Source organism: Podarcis pityusensis (assembly GCF_964106645.2).
Source record: "Podarcis pityusensis genome assembly, chromosome: 5".
Lineage (NCBI taxonomy): Eukaryota > Metazoa > Chordata > Lepidosauria > Squamata > Lacertidae > Podarcis > Podarcis pityusensis.
Window position 1 is genome coordinate 3,917,572 of NC_138032.1, and position 22,897 is coordinate 3,940,468.

General features: G+C 43.7%; 1 protein-coding gene across 6 annotated transcripts in view; it reads left to right on the forward strand.

Annotated features, from left to right (window-relative positions):
- Positions 1 to 1,586: 1,586 nt before the first annotated feature.
- Positions 1,587 to 22,897, forward strand: part of LRCH3 (leucine rich repeats and calponin homology domain containing 3) — a 95,754-nt gene continuing 74,443 nt past the window's right edge. For all 6 annotated transcript variants that reach the window (XM_081007445.1, XM_081007448.1, XM_081007447.1 and 3 more), the window contains exon 1: positions 1,587 to 1,811. In XM_081007445.1, coding sequence (XP_080863571.1) covers positions 1,589 to 1,811 — 223 coding nt within the window. In that variant the 5' untranslated portion in view covers positions 1,587 to 1,588. The remainder of the gene's footprint in view (positions 1,812 to 22,897) is intronic.

The following is a 22,897-nucleotide window of genomic DNA, read 5'->3' on the forward strand; positions in this document are numbered from 1 at the left end:
TGATATGATAGCCATGTTCAAATATATAAAAGGATGTCACATAGAGGAGGGAGAAAGGTTGTTTTCTGCTGCTCCAGAGAAGCGGACACGGAGCAATGGATCCAAACTACAAGAAAGAAGATTCCACCTAAACATTAGGAAGAACTTCCTGACAGTAAGAGCTGTTCGACAGTGGAATTTGCTGCCAAGGAGTGTGGTGGAGTCTCCTTCTTTGGAGTCTTTAAGCAGAGGCTTGACAACCATATGTCAGGAGTGCTCTGATGGTGTTTCCTGCTTGGCAGGGGGTTGGACTCGATGGCCCTTGTGGTCTCTTCCAACTCTATGATTCTATGATTCTATGAAATCCTGCTGACCTAGTAATGCAAGGGGATGCAGCTGTGCCATTCTTGTCACACTTTACACCACTCGGGTTAAGTGGTATAAGCCTTATGATTACGAGGCTTTTTATTCACAGTAACTGTGGATACAGTTTCCTGGATAAGGGTGTCAGGGTTGGAATAGCTGCAGCTTTTTAATCTATTCCCCTCAACTGCCGGCCCGCGCTTTGAGGTCAGTGGGGAGGTCCTCTTTGTAGTGCTACTGATGGGCATAGTTCATGCAAAGTAGGGCTTTCTTGGTGCCCCATTTTGTAATTCCCTCACTCGGAAAGTTGGGTTGGACTCCCCCATTGATCAGGCTCCGTAACTGATGCACTTGTTTGCCCTGGGACATAACTGGAAATAAGGAATTCTTTAAAGTTCCAATATTATTGCCTGCTGCATTCAGATTTTTTGTTTTAGGCATTGGTCGGTTATTTTAATTATTGGTTGTTATGACTATGTTTTTATTTTTTGTTGTACATTGCTTTGAGCTCCAAAGGGCGGAAAGATGGTTTACAAAAATAAACAATATTTTATGCATTGCAATAAATGAAGGATAGACGCAAACACAAAACCCCCACAAATGACACAACTATTTGTACTATTCAAAATAATACACCACTTCATTCATTGGGGCGAAAAGGTGCGTCAGAAGTGGGCAACCTGTATATCTTTTTATTTACTTATTTTATGATTGCATGGAATTGCCATGGCCTTCGGCTATTTAATTTTATTTAATTTTTTTAAAAATTATTTATTTATTTGCTTCCCGCCCATCACTGGGTAGGTTTACAGCATGGAAACTCAGTACAAAAACTGCTTTAAAAAATAACTTAAAAGCCAGAAAAATGAGCTTGTGGGACTCCAACTCCCATCAGCCCCAGCGCAGCATGACGGGAGTTGTAGTTCAGCAGAAAGAAAAACCTTCCAGGTTCGGCTCTAACTCAGCCCTTGCCCCGCCCAGTTCCTTCCTCCGCGCAGGCGCGTTCGCCTTCCGTGTCGCCCTCAGTGCGCGCTTCCGCCCTCTCCGCCCGGCCCGCCTCCCCTCCCTTTCCCCGGCCGGCGGCTTCCGCGGAGCATGCGCAGCTTGGCGGGGCTCCTGAGGGAGGAGAGCGCGGGGGGTGGGGGAAATGGCGGCCGCGGTGCTGGCGGCGGCGGCGTCGGAGGGCGTCGGCGGCGGCGCGGGCGGAGGAAGCAGCGGCTGCTCCGGCGGGGTCTCCGGGGCGCTCATGCCGGGGGGAGGAGGAGGAGGAGGAGGGGGCCTGGGTTCGGGGGGCGGCGGCGGCGCTGCTGCTGCCTCTTCGGCGGGCCCGTCGTCGTGGACGCGCTCGTTGGAGCGGGCGCTGGAGGAGGCGGCGGCCAGCGGCGCCCTCAGCCTGAGCGGCAGGAAGCTGAGGGACTACCCGCGGGGCAGCGCCGCCAGCCACGACCTCAGCGACACCACGCAGGCCGGTGAGGAGAGGGGAACCGGGGCGCGGGGGGGGGGAGGGAGGGCTGCGCCCCCGAATAGATGGGAGGAGGAGCCCCCAAGAGCCTCTAGGGGCGGGAGGGGGGCAAGGGGTGCTCCCTCCACCCCTCAGTGTTTGGGGGGCAAGGAGTGTTCCCCCACCCCTCAGTGTTTGGGGGGGCAAGGGGTGCTCCCTCCACCCCTCAGTGTTTGGGGGTGGCAAAGGGTGCTCCCCCACCCCTCAGTGTTTGGGGGTGGCAAAGGGTGCTCCCCCACCCCTCAGTGTTTGGGGGTGGCAAAGGGTGCTCCCCTACCCCTCAGTGTTTGGGGGTGGCAAAGGGTGCTCCCCTACCCCTCAGTGTTTGGGGGGGCAAGGGGTGCTCCCCTACCCCTCAGTGTTTGGGGGTGGCAAAGGGTGCTCCCCTACCCCTCAGTGTTTGGGGGTGGCAAAGGGTGCTCCCCCACCCCTCAGTGTTTGGGGGTGGCAAAGGGTGCTCCCCTACTCCTCAGTGTTTGGGGGTGGCAAAGGGTGCTCCCCTACCCCTCAGTGTTTGGGGGTGGCAAAGGGTGCTCCCCCACCCCTCAGTGTTTGGGGGTGGCAAAGGGTGCTCCCCTACCCCTCAGTGTTTGGGGGTGGCAAAGGGTGCTCCCCTACCCCTCAGTGTTTGGGGGGGCAAGGGGTGCTCCCCTACCCCTCAGTGTTTGGGGGTGGCAAAGGGTGCTCCCCCACCCCTCAGTGTTTGGGGGTGGCAAAGGGTGCTCCCCCACCCCTCAGTGTTTGGGGGTGGCAAAAGGTGCTCCCCCACCCCTCAGTGTTTGGGGGTGGCAAAGGGTGCTCCCCTACCCCTCAGTGTTTGGGGGGGCAAGGGGTGCTCCCCCACCCCTCAGTGTTTGGGGGGGCAAGAGGTGCTCCCCCCACCCCTCAGTGTTTGGGGGGAGGGCAAGAGGGTCGCCTCCAGGGGCGCTGGCCCAAATGGCCCTCTCTGCGCCCCTCCACTTATTTATTTTATTGGCTGGACTGCTTCGTTGGTCGCATTCATAGCCCGCCTTTTAATCCGACGGTGGGCATACATGGTTTCCTCTCCCCGCCCTCCTCCTGCCATCTCCACAACACTGTGAGGTGTGCTAGGCTGAGAGAGGCAGTGGTTGCCCCCCCCCCCCGACACTCAGTGAGCTGAGTGGGGGGACGGGACTCGAACCCAGGTCTTCGTCCCATGCGTCGTTGGTTATTCTGGATTTGGCTCCACCTGTTCTCTGCGCCACAGATTAGGATCCGTTGTTACAAATATATCCCGTATTTTTCCTCCGTGGGTTTCATGATAGGTCAGTCGGGGGTCAGGGTCATTGGTTTGAGCCCCACGTTGGGCAAAAGATTCCTGCATTGAAGGGGGGGGGGTTGGACTAGATGGCCCTTGCGTCCGTTTCAACTCTACAATTCTATTATTCTTAATCTCTGGATTGTGGGTTTGAGTCCTGCATTGGGCAAAAGATTCCTGCATTGCAGGGGGTTGGACTAGATGATCCTCGGGACCCCTTCCAGCTTTAGAAGTCTATGATTCTATGACTCAAGGGCAGTGTGTATTGTTTTTCCCCTCTCTGCCTCTTCAGTTAACCCCCAAAACAACCCAGTGGGGGGTGGGTTGGGCAGAGAGAGGCAGTGGCTGGCTGGCATCCAAGGCCACCCAGTGAACTTCATGGCCGAGTGGGTATTTGAACCCTGCTCTCTCCCGGGTCCTAGTCTGACACTCCTTAACTACTGCAACCCACTGGCTCTCTCAGTTTTTCTATCCTTTCTTTCCAGTGGGACGCAGCAGCCAAAAAAGCTAATGCGATTCTAGGCTGCATCAACAGAAGTTACAGTGTCCAGATCAAGGGAAGTTATAGTCCTTCTCTATTCAACCTCGGTCAGACCCCACCTGGAGTAACATGTCCAGTTCTGGCCACCACAATTTAAGAAGGTTGTTGACAAGCTGCAACATGTGCAAAGGAAGGTGACCGAGATGATCAAGGGTCTGGAAACCAAGCCTTGTAAGAACGGTTAAGGGAGTTGAGTATGTTTAGCCTGAGGGAGAGTAGACAGAGAGGACATATGATAGCCATCTTCAAGTATCTGAAGGGGTCACATGGAGCAAAAACATTAGGAAGGACTTTCTGATGGTAAGAGCTGTTTGACAGTAGAATGGACTCTCTTAGAAGGTGCTGGGTTCTGTTTCCCTGGAGGTTTTTAAGCAGAGGTTGGATGGTCATTTGCCAGGGATTATTTAGCGGTATTGCATCGGGTTGGACTAGATGCCCCTTGAGGTCCTTTCCAATCCTACAATTCTATGATTCCTCTTAGGAGCTCAGTGTGGTGCATAGAGTTCTCCCCTTCCCAATTTTATCCTCAGAACAATCCTGTGAGGGGGGTCGGACTGAGAGTGACTGGCACCTAAGGTTGAGCATCACTGGGTAGGGATTTGTACCCTGGCCTCCCAGGTCTTCATCCGACACCCTTAACCACGATGCCAGAAAGGCTGCTTTGTAACTCTAACCAGAGCAAGGCGAAGGCTGCCTTCCTTCCTTCCTAGTTGGGTTGTGTGGTGTGTCTGTGTTGGTGAGCCAAGAGCCAAGGATGCTTCGCAGTGCTGGTCAAAATGCACAGCCATACCTGTAGACCACCCTAGTAAGGCTGCTAGAACCCTATCCCCATTTACTGAGGAGTATGCCCAATTGATCTCCCTGGGACTTGATTCTAAGTAAACATTGCCCTGCTATTCCACAAAAATTGTGTGGATTAGTGAATTGTTTCATGCCAGTTTGCATGAATTGGGATGTTTGCAAATAAATGCAGTTACCAGTATTGAGGTTAATTTCAGATAGGTGGTGTTATGATTGCAGTCTTCAAAACACTTACTGGGGAGTAAGCCTCATTTGAAGTCAGTAGACTGATCTCTGAGTAAATAAGCATAAGTTGTGGGCCGCTTATGTGTGGATTTTGTATCTGTAATACAAGCATTTGTATATTACAAACCACCTGCACTGGATGCCAAAGTGGTGTTGAATGTATTATGTGGTGTTACTTATGAAATATTATACTTCTGGGATCACAGAAAATGAGAAAATGATCCTGCAAAAGTAGAATGGGGGAAAATGTTTGTGTAGCTTAGATATTAGATTTATTAAAAACACTTAGAATCATAGAATTGTAGAGTTGGACGGAACACCAAGGGTCATCTAGTCCAACCCCCTGCAATTCAGGAATCTCAGCTAGATCATATATGACATGTGGCCATCCAACCTCTGCTTAAAAATCTGCAAGGAAAGAGAGTCCACAACCTCCTGACAGGGACCGTTCCACTGTCAAATAGCTTTTACTGTCAGAAAGTTTTTCCTGATGTTGGATCAGAATCTCCTTTCTGGTAACCTGAAGCCATTTGTTCGAATCCTACCCTCCAGCAGGGCAGGAAAAAACAAGTTTGTTCCTTCTTCTATGTGACAGCTGTTCTAACCTGCCTTTCTGTTCAAAGGGACCCCCAAGATGGCAACAGAGCACCATCAGTTTGGTTGTATGTCCAGAGAGAGAGGAGCAAAAGGCAGGTCCCTGCCCCAAGGAGCCTTACAATCTAAACTTGATTGAGGGGAGAAGGAGAGCTTTAGCTGACAAATGATTAATATGAGCAGTTGCACACACGAAGGCTTTGGTTCAGCTGAGGACTGTAAAGTTTCCTTCTTTTCTACCGTATGAGTGTGAAATGTGGTGTACAACTGCCACTCCCTCCTCCACAAATCGAAATGATTCAAAATAATTTTGAAAGCATAATGGGTGGTGGTGAATAATGGTCTTGATCCCTGGAGAATTAGGGAGTCCCCGAGGAATAGGAAATCCCCCACAGTGGAATAGTCCACCATCTGGAACGCTTCCCTGTTCTCCCCCTACCCCGACTTAAGAGGGTATTTCATGAGCCCCTGTAGGCTGGGAGAACCTGCTGGAGAATAGATGGTGGCATCTAGGGTGGGCACCGGTAGAGCTGGACCCAGGGATCTGTGAGGAATTGAAAAAGCAGGACACTTTTTTATTGTGGGGTAGTGAAGACTTGGAGCCTGGGGACTGGGTAGGACCTCTTTCACTCTGCAAAAAATGCTGTCGCATGAATGTGTATTTGTTCGTTGTACGGTTGAAAATTCCACTCTAAATATGGGCTTGACGGCCTGGTAACTGCCAATTTCATAGTACGCTTACACAAGCAAATGGAGCCCAATTGTGGCAGCCTGTATTTAGGATGGGTAGAATAATTCAAAGTAGATTAAGTATTTACAGGTCTGTCTAAATGAGAACAAGCTGTCAAACTGGACTATGTGGGATAAACAGAATGCAGATGAACCCAGATGAATAGTCAAATAGCCAAGAAAGGGGGGGCGGGTGGAATTCAGTGAATGGAAGTAGTGTTTATTTTGTATCATTTGACATGTGACTATGTCTAGAAGTGTTTATTATAAATACAAATACTATGAGTCATCATTGTGAAACATCTTAATCTCCATTGTTAGATGAATTCAGATGTTACCATCTGTGGCTGCAAACTTGATTCTGATACAACTTTTCGCAAAAATTGTGTGGTTTGAAACAGGTTTGCTAGCAGAAAAAGATTAAGTTGAAAGATTTCTGGATGTGGGGCCTGGGTTCAAACGTCTGCCTGTGGACCTGCAGAGTGATCTTGGGATGGGTCAGCATTAAGTTGTGAATAGTAGGGTGTAAGCTGTGAATAATAGGGTGTACAGACCAGATTTCCTTAGCTGGAATGCTGTACTGCATCTTTCCATGTTAAGAATACTGCGGACATTGTGAAGATAGTAGAACCAATCATATATTTGTTGTGGTATACTTGATTTTTAAGGGATTTTTAAAAACCTGGCTAAAAATAATATTTGAGAAATGTAATACTATTTTTCAAGTACTACAAATCATATTTCTTTGGATAAAAGCCAACAGTCCTTCTTTCCTCCAAGTGCTCAGATACATTCTCAGTAAGGCCATCAACCCTGTAAGTTGGGCTAGAAGTATTATTCCTCTATTACTGATGAGGGGTAAAGCTGAGAGAGAGTGGCTTGCCTAAGGCCACCTAGTGAGTTGAGCTGGCTGAGCTGTGATTTGATCGGGGGACTTTCCGGTTCATAGCTCATGCTCTTAATGACTACCGCAGTTTCAAAATGGGAATATGGCACATGGCCTCAGAAGCTTAGAAACAAATTAAATGAGCCTACAGCTGTAAGCCCTGAGCATGCTTGCTTAAAAGTAAACTTGCTGTATTTAGGCTGGAGATGTAGATTGTCTGACTTCAGTTATTCTGCATTCTTAAGAAGCTCGGCTGTGGTTTAGCACTTGTGGTTCACAGCACAATGCAGTACAGTTTAAAATCCATTCCTGTCTGTTCTCATCCCTTCATAATCAATAATTGCTTACGTTTTTCCGTTCTCCATGCTGTTTGGGACAGGCAATAATGTTGCATACTCACCCCAATCCCTTCTCCATATTTAAAACGTCAGCTGTCATTAGTGCTGCCAATTGTGAAGTAAGGCTGGAAACAGCTTTTATTTAGCACCTTTGAGAAGATCGGTGGCATCTAGTCCTTTCACCAGCTTTTGCCCCTTTCACTCTTCTGTTAGAAAACCAGAGCTGTGAGGTGCCACACAAAGTGATGCACAGGGCTGATAACATTGTATGTCAGGTGCTTATACTGTATAGATCTGAAGTATAAAGCAGAATATTATTCTGCATGAAGAAAATTAGCTGCTGGAGTAGGAATTGTTTGCTTACAAGATCTAGTTCCAACTTTTCTATTTTTGAGGGTTTTGTAATATTGGAGACTTCAATACATACATAAATAAATAAATGCTGACAGTGGGATAAAACTAAGGGGGCACATTTAATGAAATGAAACTTTCCTGAGCAGAAATATAAAATGTAAACAAGCCCTTAAGATGCAGTAAAATATAAGGAACAATAGTTAGCTGTGGCATCTGCTCCTTTTAAAAAGTTTATTTGGAGATAGAGTTGAGAGATGTTTAGTTAGATTTAAATGAATAAATAGATGGTCCGAATGTCATCAGACACTTACCTAAAACAACTGTTAATCTAATGCCTTTCCGTGCAAAAACGTCTCTTAATTCTATTTTTTTAAAATAATATTTATTACTTTTATAGATTACAAAAAGAGAAAAAAACAAGAAAGAAAAAACAGAAAAAAAACCAAAAGAGAAAAGCAAAAAGAAAAAAACAATACAATACAATATATAGACAATACAAAACACAACCTAAACTCAAAACTAAACACATTAAACTAAACAAACCCCACTCCCTAACCTTAACCCTAAATGAAACAAAACAAAAACAGTTTAAAAACATACATCATCACTTTTCCATACTCTATCTTTCATTCCCTTGTTTCCTCGACCTCTCACCTCCCTTTTTGTATTCCACTTCTATTATTTGTTTCAGCAAATCCTTTCCATCTTTCTCCATTTTCTGTGATATTGTAAAGAACGTATTTTTTAACCTTATTTTCCATTAAAACTAAAATACTTATATATGCTTAACTCCTTATAACATTTCTGCTAAGCCCATAAAAAATCATTCCACCATTTTTCTATCACTTATTAGTTTTACCATAAGTCTATATATAAACTTTAAATTTTCCAATCTTCTTCCACCATCTCCTCTCCCAGGTTTCGGATTCTGCCAGTCCTTTCCGTCAACTCCATAAAGTCCATCAACCTGGTGATCTTATGTCCGAGGCTCTTAACTCTTTTCCAAGTCCCTTCTGCATAAAAATGACGTCTCTTAATTCTATTCCCTGTCAGTTTACATTTAAGCCTCTTACCCTTATTTTTACTACTTCCTTGTCAATCCCTAGCCTCAATCTTTAAAAAGAAAGTTCCCAATGTAGATTGAAACCTTGTTGGTTCTGTATAGTACACTGCATGCAGTAGCAGAAATGCAGGATTCAACATATTGTAGTGAATGAAGTGTTGCATAGTTGCCTCCATTGGATGAAGCCAGAATGCAGGCTTTACTTAAAACATGTATCTGCTTTGAAACCCTTTAGGCATCTCAAAGCAGTTAGACTGCGCTATAGATCATCTTTGTAAAATGGTTGTTCATGTGGCCACTTATGTGAAGGAAGAATTGCCTTCAGGCAGAGAAGCTCTAAGAACATAAGAAGAGCCTTGCTGGATCAGGTCCAAGTCCCATCTTGTCCAGCATTTTATTCTAGGACCTGAGTGCAACAGCAGTCTCCCCACCATGGTTCTCAACAACTGATGCTCCATGTCATACTGCATCTGGCAGTGGAGGTAGAATATAGCCATTGTGGCCAGTCTGGTAGCCATTGATAGCCTTGTGCTCCATGAATTATCTAATCCCCCTTTAAAGCCACCTATATTGGGGGCCTTGACTGCCTCTTGTGGGAGTGAATCCCATAGTTTTAGCTATGCCCTCTGTGAAGAGGTCCCTCTTTTTGTCTATCCTGAGTCTCCCAACATTTAGCTTCATTGGATGACCCTGAGTTTTAGTTTTATGAGAGGGACAGAAACTTTTCCCTATCCACTTCCTCTGCATCATGCATAATCCTGTACACCTCAGTCATGCCCCCTGCCTTCCTTGCCCTTTCTTTTTAAACTAATACGCTCCAAATGTTGTTTCTCATAGGAGAGTTACTCTGTTTTCTGAACCTTTTCCAGCTCTGCAATGTCATTTTTGAAGAGAGGTGACCAAGGTGGTCTTCCTGGTCAGTCACAGCTGGTTCAGACCCCATATGTGAAATTAGAATTTCTAGCCCCAGTGTGCTTGCCACGTTGGCCTTTTCTAGGCCACAAATGTCTTAACAAATAGGTATGTGTGCTCTAATGAAATCTAGGCATGTTATTTTAGTGGACTTGTTTGCAAGGTTATTGTTGGATAGTACATAGATCAAGCCCAGTAGGGCTGTTACAGTGTGAAGCTATTCAGCTGCATTGCGAGTTAACAAATGGGGAACAAAGTATGTGGCATACATGGACCTTTCATGGACTCTATTGTTGTTTAGTTGTGTCCGACTCTTCGTGACCCCCTGGACCAGAGCACGCCAGGCACTCCTGTCTTCCACTGCCTCCCGCAGTTTGGTCAAACTCATGTTAGTAGCTTTGAGAACACTGTCCCATCATCTTGTCCTCTGTTGTCCCCTTCTCTTTGCGCCCTCCATCTTTCCCAACATCAGGGTCTTTTCCAGGGAGTCTTCTCTTCTCATGAGGTGGCCAAAGTAGTGGAGCCTCAGCTTCACGATGGCTGTTTATTGCTGCTGCCACTGTAAGGTTGTAAAAGTGGATAGTACCAAGGTCCTGGAATGACCCTGTTCTACAGTTTTCCTGACTGCAAGAAAGCAGCTGTATGCACAGCTTTATTTTCTAAGCTTTTAATCATTGTTTATGATCATCTGGTTGTGATAAGATGGTATTTGCAGGGAAGCAGATTTTAGCTCAACATTAGGAGAAACATCCTAACAGCAAGAGCAGCTCAGTAAAGGAGCAGACTTCTTCAGAGCTGGTGGGCTGTCCTCCTGCTGCTCTGTCCCAGCTCCTGCCAGCATAGCAGTTCAAAAGCATACCAGCGTGAGTAGATAAATAGGTACCACTATGATAGGAAGATAAATGGCATTTCCGTGCGCTCTGGCACTCGTCGCAGTGTCCCTTTGTGCCAGAAGTGGTTTAGTCATTCTGGCCACATGTCCTAGAAAAGCTGTCCACAGACAAACGCCATCTCCCTTTGGCCTGAAACTAAGCAGAGATGAGCGCCTCACCCCATAGTCGAATTAGCTGCCCAGGGGTCCTTTACCATTCCTCTTTACCTTCTCCGGAGATATTAAAGCAGAGGCTGGATGGTATCTACTTTGTGCAGGAAGGTTGAACTAGGTGACCTCCACTGTCTCTTCCCCCTCGTAGGCTCTTTGCTGATTTCTCATATCAGGTTATTTGACTTAGTTTTTCCTCCACCCTCCAGTCACTGTCCTTTCAGCCTAACCTATTTCACAGGGTTATTGGGAGGATGAAATGAAGTGGCAAGAGCTACGGATGCTGCCTTGAGCTTGTTGGAGGAAAGTTGGATGATAAATAAAGAAAATAAATAATCATAGTAATGTTCTAAAAGTAAAAAGATCTTAGTTCATCAGAACCATGTGTTCAGTGTTGTTCTCTGTATTTCCAAGGCAAATATAGCCTTCACTGACCCATGGATGAGTGGATTCAAAACAAGGTTGTGGCTAGACAGCCACACAGTGCTGTTAACCTGTGTATTGCAGGTTCAGGGAGTCAAGACCCTGTGCTGCCTTACCGTAAGATAAATTAAACTGTGGTTACACTCCTTTTACCACTTGGTAAGCATGATTGTTTTCAAAATATGTCATAACATAGCCCTGTCAGGTTAAATACTTAGCAATTAACTTGAGGATATCCCTTTTTGTCTCAGCTGCTGTGTCACAGATAGCTTAACCTTTCTTATCCTAACCATGTAGTTGAAAATAAGAAGACTAAGGTTTTTATTAGAATAAAATCAAGATGTAAAACGACAAAATACCTAATAAAAATAAAAAGAACAACCCAATAGCCCCCCCTCCCCCGCCAAAAACAACAACACACATTTTAAAAAGGCATAGGATGTAAATCGGCTCAACCAAAGGCCTGGTTAAAAAAAAGGAACGTTTTTGCTTGGCACCTAAAGGTGTATAATGAAGGTCCCAGGCAAACTTCCCTGGGGAGAGCATTCCACAAATGGGGAGCCACTGCAGAGAAGGCCTGTTCCTGTGTTGCCATCCTCTGGACCTCAGAAGATAAAATAAGGTTCCAGTTAGGCTCATATGGAAAGAGGCGGTCCTGGTGGATCTGTGTCTTCCATCATGATTTACTAGAAATGTCCCTGTTTTCATACATCGCAGGTTGATAACTTGGCAGGTATTTGTTCCACATCCGACTCCTTTACCCTTCATACCGGCTCTGAAATTGACCTTCATATCAAACAAGGCTACTCTCTTTGGGAAATGTTTCTAGCCTTTATTTTATTTTTAGAATCACCTATACCATGCTTTGGAAGAGCTCTTAAGTGATAACACATAAAATAATATAAAACGATTGTAAAACATACATCAGTAAAGTCAGCCAGAATTTTAAATCAAGCTTGTGCAACTAAATTACATTTCTGGGTATAAAGTTTTTAACAGGCATTTAAAATAGTATAGCAACAAGAAGCAATTCTGAGAGAACACTTCTCATAGGCACATGATAGAAAGCATCTGTATAAAATCCTAATTGCAATGAATGATTAGCTGGTTAGAATGATAAACAATAGTCCATTTGTTCTCTATTGTCTTCATTGAGGCTCATTGTACTTTTACAGTAGTTTGTGGGAATACTAGCTGTCACCCAGTTCCCATCCATTCTAATTGTTCAAGAATTGAACAACATATTGGAGGCAGGAAAAGTTTGGCTTATTTAAAATATTTATATTCTTCTTAACAGTCTCCAAGGGAGCTTACAGTAAAAGAGAATTTAAAACACGCTAGGATATTTTTATTTTAAAGTAAAAAGGCTAAGGTAATTGAAAAATATATTGTGTTCCAACTGCTGCTTTTAAAGCGTTTACAGTGAGACATGGGGAAATAGCCATCATCTGCATTTCTAGGCTTAATGTAATATTTTCTGCTTTGATTAAATCACACTTTGCTGTTTAATTCCAAATTGGCAAACTATGGTCTGCAAACCTCAGTTTGATCCTAGTTTAGAGGACTCACTCAAACTACAATTTGTTAATTTGGTGGCAAATTGTGTCGTCATCAAACCAGGAAATATTCTGTTCACCCCAAGTGCAAGAGCACAGGACTTACTCCCAATTCTCCAAGTCATGGCTTGGAAGATTAAAGAACTTGCCAACTTGTTTATGACTGAGCAATGATTTGAACACAGTGTTTTTAGTGAGATCAAATTTTAATCACCTGAGTTGTGATAGCAAGAGGCAAACAGAAATAAACAGAACTAGTAGCAAAGGCAGCTACTATACATGTTGTCAAATATTTACATTGCTGCTCAGCCCATCTTCTGAAAGAGCTAGGCTTAACTAATCAAATCGGTTTGTAATCCGTGATAAATCTCTGCAAGGAGTTGATTGACTCTTTGTGAATTCTTGTTCATTAATTGTCCCAGAATAAAAAGCAGAGGGCTGTGATGATTACTTCAAATAGTTCTTTACTTCATTTTTGAATGGTTAAAATGGTAGTAAAATGTTTCAGGTTGTGTTACAGGCTAGATGACCCTTGACTTCTTTTAATGTTTTAAAAGAATAGCTGGGTATCAGTATTTTCATGTTTGCTCACTGGGATTTCCAAGTAATAAAATACTGAAAACTGGTTCTCTTTTTTTCTGCTTGTGAAAGGGTACTTTTTGTCTGTAGTCACATGCATGACTTTTAAGATATCATTTGGTGTTGTCTTTTTAGAGAGGCGGTGGTGCTTTCATATCTTTAAGAGCTAGAGCACTGAAGATGTGTTTAGCCTGTTCCTCAGTAGACGTTTTCTTAAATTGGGCAGAATCTGCACAGATGGTTAAAGGGTGAGGAGGAAGGGCAGCAGTAGCTAAAGCTGTAATCAATTTAGTAATAGATGGTTGGACAAAGTGGATTTTGAAAAGAGATTTGGAAAAGCAAAGGTTTTGGCATATGGCGGGCTGCATTTTAAGCATTGTAATCAGCATTATTTCACACCAAAGTAGGACACCCTGTTCAGAACTTTGAAGCCACATTTTATGTGGTCCCTAGTGTCTTTGTGATCCCTTTGAAGAAATGCAGTGCAATAGACAGGGCAGCCATGTGTAGTCAACAAGAAAGTGGGTCTGACAACTCTAAATAAATTGAAAGAGGTTTCTGAATCCTGCAGGAGTTTTCGAAGTGGGTGAACACTTACCCTGTCCTTATGGAGACCATTTGATGGGAATGTCATAATGAGCTCATTTGATCTCTACTACAATTTTGCAGCCTTATTATCATAATATTCATATATTAATGCATAATGTAAGATTGTTTAAGGCATTTTTACTTGAATGAAAAGACAGTCACTGCTTTCAAACTTCAAGTGACTGCACCTGGTAAAGTGGGAGCAGGGTATTGTCAAAAAATTTTGTAACTTGGTTCATTAAGAAAATTCCATTGCTGTTCTGCAGTTTATCTGTTAAAGTTTTTTAGACAACAGGTATCTTAAGTCAGCAAACAATTTTGAAAATCTGATTGAGCCTTGATTCTGTGTGATGGTCTGAAGCTGAAGCTAAGAAGGCTTGGGTCTGGTCTGGTCGGGTCTGGTCTAAGATAAGAATGGTGAGGTATAAATGTAAGAAAAATGGATGGTTCTAACTGAGAGAAGCCAGTGAGCCAAACAAACCAAGACTAATCCTTTCTACTTGGCTTTTTTTTATTTTAGTGGGATGCTACTGTCAGTGACAGTATAGCACTAGTAAGACAATTATGATTGTTGAGATTTAAAACGAAGAAATAGGTGTATGGTAGCATTAACAATGAAAAATGTATAATCATGAATATGCTTAATGATTATATTTTATGCTGACCTTTCATAATTACTAACCAAAGAAATGATTAAGGAGTCAGTTTTGTAACACCCATGGAGCCTAGTTGGAGGTCTAGTGATGTGTCCATAGAAGTATTTTATTATGAAGTCTTTTCAAGTTATGGCAGAGGCAAATAAAAGCATGGGGAACTGCTAGAAAGAGACTCATTTTGTAGAAAAGTATCCTTAGAAGTTTCAGCCATGCTGTCTCCTCCCTCTTTAATTTTGCGGCCTTAGAGGTAGGCCATGTCTTCAGTAATTCTTTAGTGGTTTGTTCTTGCAAACTATAGTTTTGAAGACGGGTTAATTTAACCCCTATTTTCTGCAAGAGCTTCAATAATATAATCTATCATGGGACTAGATTAAAGTGTGTGATCTTAACCCAATGATGTTAATCCCACATTAGTTTAACATCCGGAGTTGTTCTTGTAAGCTCACATTTTTGGAAGCCTTCAGTTACAACTTTCTTTCTCTTCAGCTCCCTCTTCAGTTTGGGATTCCTGATCTCAATAACAACGTTCACCTGTAGGGTATGTGTGTGTGTGTGTATTGTCTTTTTTTCTCTTGTGGGTATATAATGCATGTTCTGGATGAGTGAGAGACTTAGTCTCAGTCAGCACCAGTTGTTAGGGCATCTTGGATAGAAATACCTTTGACTCAAATTCTCAGATGAGGTAGTAAAGCTGTACCTGAACCATACCACTTCTAGTTACATGAGTCCCAACTGGAATCTCAATTCTCCTCCATACTTCCCATCCCCCACACATAGAAAACTGGCTAAATCAGAACACTTGTCTCTGAAGTACCGTATTTTTCGCCCTATAGGACGCACTTTTTCCCCTCCAAAAATGAAGGGGAAATGTGTGTGCGTCCTATGGGGCGAATGCAGGCTTTCGCTGAAGCCTGGAGAACGAGAGGGGTCGGTGCGCACCAACCCCTCTCGCGCTCCAGGCTTCGCGGACGTCTCCGCAAGCAGCGGGAGCGCTCCTGCTGCTTGCGGAGAGTTGCCTGCACGCTGAAGCCAGCGTGCGCTGAGCTCAGCGTGTCCAGGCTTCGCGGACCTCTCCGCAAGCAGCGGGAGCGCTCCCGCTGCTTGAGGAGAGTTGCCTGCAGGCTGAAGCCTGCTCGCGCTGAGCTCAGCGCGTCCAGGCTTCGCGGACCTCTCTGCAAGCAGCGGGAGCGCTCCCGCTGCTTGCGGAGAGTTGCCTGCACGCTGAAGCCTGCCCGCACTGAGCTCAGCGCGTCCAGGCTTCGCGGACCTCTCTACAAGCAGCGGGAGCCAGCGCTGGGCTCCCACGGCTTGCAGAGAGCTGCCTGTTTGGGGGCTGGGGTCGGGGGAAGCTCGGGCTTCCCCCGCCCCAGCCCTGCGCCTGGGGGGGAAATAATTTCCCCCCCTTTATTTCCCCCCCCAAAAAAACTAGGTGCGCCTTATAGGACGGTGCGTCCTATAGGGCGAAAAATACGGTACCTGGTTTTGCTTTACATACAAGGAATCTCTTCTTTGGACGAGCTTTCAGGCATGTGAGCTCTCACCTGCAGTCTCAGGGTTTTATGGTGTTACTGATTTAGTATACAAATCAAGTTGAAGCAAGCCTTTCTGCTCCACTGTGCAAGGAGAGAAGGGACTCTTTGGCCTTGAGGAGGCATGCAGGATGCAGCAGAGAATCTTAACTGAGGCCATAATACTGTATTTTTCGCCCTATAGGATGCACCGTCCCATAAGGTGCACCTAGTTTTTTGGGGGGGAAATAAAGGGGAAAAAATTTATTTCCCCCCCCGGCATGGGGCTGGGGCGGGGGAAGCCCGAGCTTACCCCGACCCCAGCCCCCAGAACAGGCAACTCTTCGCAAGCCGTGGGAGCCTGGCGCCGGGCTCCCACGCCTTGCGGAGAGCTGCGCGAAGCCTGGAGAGCGAGAGGAGTCGGTGCGCACCGACGCCTCTCGCTCTCCAGGCTTCAGCGAAAGCCTGCATTCGCCCCATAGGACGCACACACATTTCCCCTTCATTTTTGGAGGGGAAAAAGTGCGTCCTATAGGGCGAAAAATACGGTACATCCTGCTGCCATGATGTCATGCAGCACAAACAGAACTTAGGATGAAAGTGGGCAAATGGAATCGCTCACTTATTTTAACCAAAGACACTGGTCTTCTGAAGGAGGCAGAGAGTGATGACATTGTACATCTTAGCCCGGTGTGGCCTGTCATTTAAGCAAGGTGGAGCCAATTGTTTCATGTGCTCCCACATTGCCTTGCTGCCAATCCCGCCAGGGTTTTGCCCGCACCGCCAACACAGCCACTGCTGCTGCATTGTGGCAGTAGTGCTGGTGTAGTGGCAGGTGAGGGTACAGTTGTGGTGATGGGGCAGGCGGCAGTATGGGGGCATGGTGGGGACCTGGATTTGCAGGGGGAGGGCATAGAGGGGGCATTTTGGCTGCGGCGGCAAATGTCTTGGGCCAACCTTCATCTTAGACATATATTTTTGTGAAGTAATTATTATTATTTGTTAAATTTGTATACAATATACAAAGCACAAAATATATATTAAAAATAATTAAAGCACAAAACACGTAAGAAAAATAATCAAAACATAAAAAATCAATACAATTAACAATATAAATGTATACACACTAATAAACAATACACTCCCCAACAAGTGCTCCTAAACAATACTCCAGCTCACAAATACAAAAATCCAAATTAACAGATATCATTTAACAACACTTTAAAACAACCCCAGCTCCAGATAAAACAGCACCCACCAAAGTTAAAACCCCATCTCTGTTAAAACAGTAATTTTCACACAAGGGGGCTGTCCCACGCCCTCGTTTCACCCCCCCCCCCAAAGTGCTGCTACCAAAGGGATGACACCTCTTAACTATCTGTCCAATTTAAAAAGAAGTCTACTGAGGCTAAACACATCGTCAGGCAGTGATCTAGCTCTTAAATATATGAAAGCATCATCGCCTCTCTTAAAAGACAACACTAAATAATATCTTTTCTGTTCTTAAAAGTCTAAACAGCAGTAATGTTAGCTCAGCGTCTGTCTCTTGATAGTTTGATTACTGTACAAAGTGAATTTTAGTATGTGTGTGTGAATGAAGCTATTACATAGCATTGTAGTTTGGGAAACTTGCCTGCATCAGTAATCAAACACCTCATAATCAGATTGAGAAAAGATAAAAATATTCAAATATATAACAGCTGCTTAAAATTTAAAAGAACTCTGCAAACTATTATTTGTCACCTCTGCCAGGATAATAAAATGTCAGAATAATGAAATTGCTGTAACTTCCTCATTTCCCACATACTATTCTCTCGCAGTCACAACTAAATCAGATTATTTCCATTTCTGGTGCTTTCTCACACCCCCACCTTCTTAAAGGTGTGTGTGTTGGTGTGCTGCTGCTACTACTTTTCCTGTTTCTTGATACATTCTTCCGTTTTGGTGTTGATAGGTACATCCTGCTTCCTGTTTGCTGATGCTCTGACAACTGGCCCATGTGTTAAACGTTCAAGAGCGAGAAGGGACTACAGGCACTATTTTGCTTTTGAAACAGAAGCTTCTTTAGATTTGTCATCTTCAGTTTCTGCAGTTAGAGAAAGATTAATGTAATTAACGGCTTATCAAGAGGATATCCAATTATTTTGGGTTCATGTGTCCTGCAGTTTTCCTCCCCATATGGTAAAATATAGTGGGTCTGGACCAAGAGTGTTTGAAGACCCCCTTCTCCCAAATTGACCAGCCTTTTCATTCAGATAATTGTTGGACTGTTTCTTTTCTGGGGTACCCCCATCTCAGAGCAAAGAAACATGGTCCCCACAGAGGTCTAATTAGTGCCTTCGTTACATTCAGGCACCAGGCAAGACCTTTATATTTCCTTTTACCAGTTTGTTCTGCTCTAGTTGATGAGCTGTTTTGAGCATGTTTTGTGGAAAAGTGGGTTGTAAATAAATAATGCTTGACTACTTTTTGCTAGTTTCTCACATATATAAATATAATAATAGCTGTCTCACCTTAATGTACAGTGTGACCTAGCTTTGGATAAACAGATTAAAAGCTGACTAATGTTTGGATGAGATGACAGCCAAAGTGTTGTAAGACACAGCCTTTGTGAAATTATTAGGTGCTGCGACTTGTGTTCTTCACTGCTGCTATGAGCACAAGACTGTAAGAAAGTGAGAGTATGTATTTTCAGTTAGGGAAGAAATTATATATGCACATTTTATTGTAGGTCACTTGCAATTCTAGAATAGATTTAGGAATGAAGTAGAGGTTTCTTGATTCAAAGTGCTGCCTTCTCTACTACCAAAACCATTTTTGGTTATAAGTAAAAAAAAATTGACATAACTACTTTCAAGCTTAAGCTAATGTTGCTTGTATGACTTGCAAGAGATGAAAAGCAGCAGAGACAAAAATGTGATGCCTGTTTTCGGCTTTTGGGAAGAGGGCCTTTTTATCAAAGAAAATTTGCCACTTTTCCTTGTGCTCGTCTTTGTTGCTGAGATTAATTTACCAAATAAGTCTTGCCACTTGGCTCTTCTGAGTGAACAGTTCTTTTAAACAGCTATCTGCTGTGCTTATCACACAGACACAAAAACCTGGTTCTGACTAATCCCAGCTCGGATTATGACTTTCTCCCTGTTGGGCACCACTAGCCTCAAAGTCAGTGGGATGCAGTGTTCATCACTTCCTGTTCAACAGATGTTTCAAAAGGCTTCTGTGCTGTTTTCAAAAAGTTGCTTTCAACCTGCATATGATTGCAGTAAAAGGAAGGGGGAAGAGAGTGCAGTGTTTGTACAGAAACATTTCAGTTGAAGTTCCTTATACAAAAAGTTGTCCAGCAGATGGTTACACCTCTGTTTGTTTTGCAGCTTGGTAAAGTACTTGTTTTGGTACTCGGGCCTCGCTTTGGCACGCAGTATATGTGGCCTCAAACTTGTTTCTGGGCTGTACCTTCTCAGTCTTCAGGTGTGAGCTTATATGATTCATTGCAACTATGTAGAAAATCAGGGTGTAAGGGAGAAACTGCTGAGCCTAGTCTCCCTAATATGCTGATTTTTATGTGCACTAAAGATTTTTTGTTGTGCAGAGAAGTATTGTGAGCCCTTGCTGGCAGTTTGCAGTGATGTCTGCTTTATTATTTTATTCTGCTGTAAGGCTAGATTTAAATTGGCCCTCTGGTTTTGATACATGCTGTGTGAATTGTGGTGGTGATACTAACAAAGAAAGCTTACGTAGGTAGTTGTGTTGGTCTGACGCAGTCGAAATAAATAAAAATATTGTCCAGTAGCACCTTAGAGACCAACTAAGTTTGTTCTGGATATAAGCTTTCGTGTGCATGCACACTTCTTCAGATACCTTCAGAAAGCTCAGCCACCCTTGTGTTCTTACCTAGCCATTCATCAGATTTTTCTAAGCAGAGACGAGGCTGGTGGGAACTTCCCTAAACTTGCTGTGACTTCAAGGGCAAAGTCACTCACATCTGGGCTGATCTTGATACAACAATTGGTGCTCGTCTTATAGAGAAGGTGTCTAGTTCACAGATGATTTTCGGTGTGTGCTTACATTAGTTCCTTTATATCTGACCTGGTTGTGTTGTGACTCTTTTGTTTTCTCTTTAGGAGCTAAAGCAGCCTCCCTTGTCAACTCACAGACCTGTCAGGCTAATAATACTTTTTATGGGTCTGAGAGCAGCTTCCTTTAAATGTTCTGAGCTTAATTTCTATCCACATGGAGCTTCCCACTGTGCAGGATGTGTGCAAAAGAAAGGAGAGATTTCTTCATAACAAAACTATCCCTCCCCCCAATGCCACATCAGTGAAAATGGGCACATAATCCGTTTTGTTGGTGTTATAAACTATAATGTATTTTTAAAACATAAATGTGTTAGTTGGAAACTTGGCACCCCCAATTTCACATATGTGCCTTGATATGATGGGGAAGCATCAGGTGGAGAGATAATAGGCCTCAGAGCTTGACTGTGATGGTGACATAAACAATATATTCTTATATAGTTGCACATCTGATCATAAAGTTGAAAAAGTAGTGTTTTGTTTACAGATTTGCATTTTTTAAAGGGGGGAACCATCAATAAAGTACACTTAATACGGTTTGAATGTTATGGTCAAATATACTCAAAGCTTTAGTTGGAAATAATTTTATTGGAATATTTGTAAAATATGACAATTTATAGGATGCACTTCTTTTGTATTATTTACATTTTAAGGGGAGAAAGGAAGGTACAGTATTCACTTTTGCAAGCTCCAGTGAACTATGCATTAAGCATGTGAACATTTCCTAGGTTTAGTTTATCTGAAATGGAACTAATTACAACGTTGAAACTGCTGGATTTGACTAGAAATGTGAAGACCTGGAGGGGAATGGAAAAGTGGGAGCGGGGTTACAGACTTACACATCTCTGGATTTGACTGGTATTATATCCATTCATTATGTTGTTGATTAATTTTATGAAACAACATATTTTTAGGAATAGTTATTTGTGTGTGTGCGCCCCCCCCCCAATACAGAGCATCAGAAAAAATTCCAGTATGAAAACTTTTTTATTGCACATTACTGTGTTGGGAAAGGTTCATGTAGGGTTCCTGTCTAATCAGAAAGATGAATTTAGTGGGGAGGTTTCTAGTTTCTTTCCAGACCTTCCACTAGATGACCCAAAATACTTGGGATTCTCGATTACCAGTAATTTAAGACTCACAACAGTTTATACCGAATGGATTTTTATTTATAGATGATTAAGATTAATGTCAAAACATTACTTGCATACAGCTGTTTTTTAGGCACTGGAAAATGTTTGTCTCAGTTGTAGCATTTGAAAAGCAGATACAGTTTTGAATCAAGCCAAGATACTTGTAGCTAGCCATGCTCCTTTAGTTCCAGCTTAAATTTACCGTGTATTCTTCAGTATGAAGGTGACCTTTTTGACTTGCTGTGTCTAAATTTAAACTTTGGGGAAACTATCTAGTACTTTATTCTTTAGATGGTCTCTTAGACTTGGTTTTCTTAAAGCTTGCGCTGCATTGTTAATTCATGTCTCAACATTGATTTATCTTGTACTGAACCAGTAAGCTGGCACCAGTCCAGTTTTTTTGGTAGAAGCCTACTAATTGTCGTATCAGAAATTGAACATGGGAGGGAGGAAGGGTTGTCTTTAATGAAATCTATTTGTTAAGAATGATACCAGCAAGAAGGATGGAGTTATTAAAAGAACATTAGACTTCAGTCCACCAATGCTTCTTTTCAATGGATACTGTTCTCTTAAAGACATTACGTAGGGTCTACAGTGCAGCAAGGCAATTTGATGACCTTGCTGTGTCACCATATATTGCTGTATAGAACCATTGTATAATGTTAGGCAATAAAATTCCAGTGTCATCTGCAGCCTGTCTGATCATTTACAGTTTTATGCATCTACATGTTTGAGGAAATGTAGGACTATAAAGCAAGTTTCTTTAGTTTTTGATACCTGAAGCATACTCTTTTTTTTAATGGTGGTCGTGTCTAGATTAAAATTGGAGGCATGCTCAGCTCCACCACAATAGGCAAGGCATCACCCTTGCAGCTGTGGGATAGCACAGTTGATTTCCTTCCATAGCTCAGGGATGGGATCCTGTTTTGAGGGTAAAAGCAATGCTTCTTGGATTCCTGCTTACCTGTCAACTGTATCGTGGACTGCATCAGAGACTTCTAGCGCATCCTTACTCCTTGCATTGGGATAGTGTTAATTCTTATGTTTTGATGGGGAAAGCTGGAAACTGAACACGGCTAATTTGTTTAAAGCATAGTTTTGCTTCGTTTTTAAAGACACACTTAAAGTAAAGGTAAAGGGACCCCTGACCATTAGGTCCAGTCGTGACCGACTCTGGGGTTGCGGCGCTCATCTCGCTTTATTGGCCAAGGGAGACGGCATACAACTTCTGGGTCATGTGGCCAGCATGACTAAGCCGCTTCTGGCGAACCAGAGCAGCGCACGGAAACGCCGTTTACCTTCCCGGCAGAGCAGTACCCATTTATCTACTTGCACTTTGGCGTGCTTTCCAACTGCTAGGTTGGCAGGAGCAGGGACCGAGCAATGGGAGCTCACCCCGTCGCGGGGATTCGAACCACCGACCTTCCGACCGGCAAGCCCTAGGCTCTGTGGTTTAACCCACAGTGCCACCCGCATCCCAAAGACACACTTAAGCCCCACTAAAAATTACACAATTGTGCCCCTGCATCCAGAAGCCACTGCACAGGTCAGTCCTCCTGTAAAGTAACAACGCTGGCAGAGTGCTATGAAAGATTTTGATTGGGCTGCTCCCATTGTAACTTCTTAGCCACAACACACACAACATTTTTCCAGCTATAATTATATGTTTCTAGATAGTTCAAGTTGCTCCTCAAACCTAGATACATGTTATTTAGCATTACCGAATGACTGTGTTCTTATCTTTCAAGGTGATTGCAAGGGCAAATCAATACAT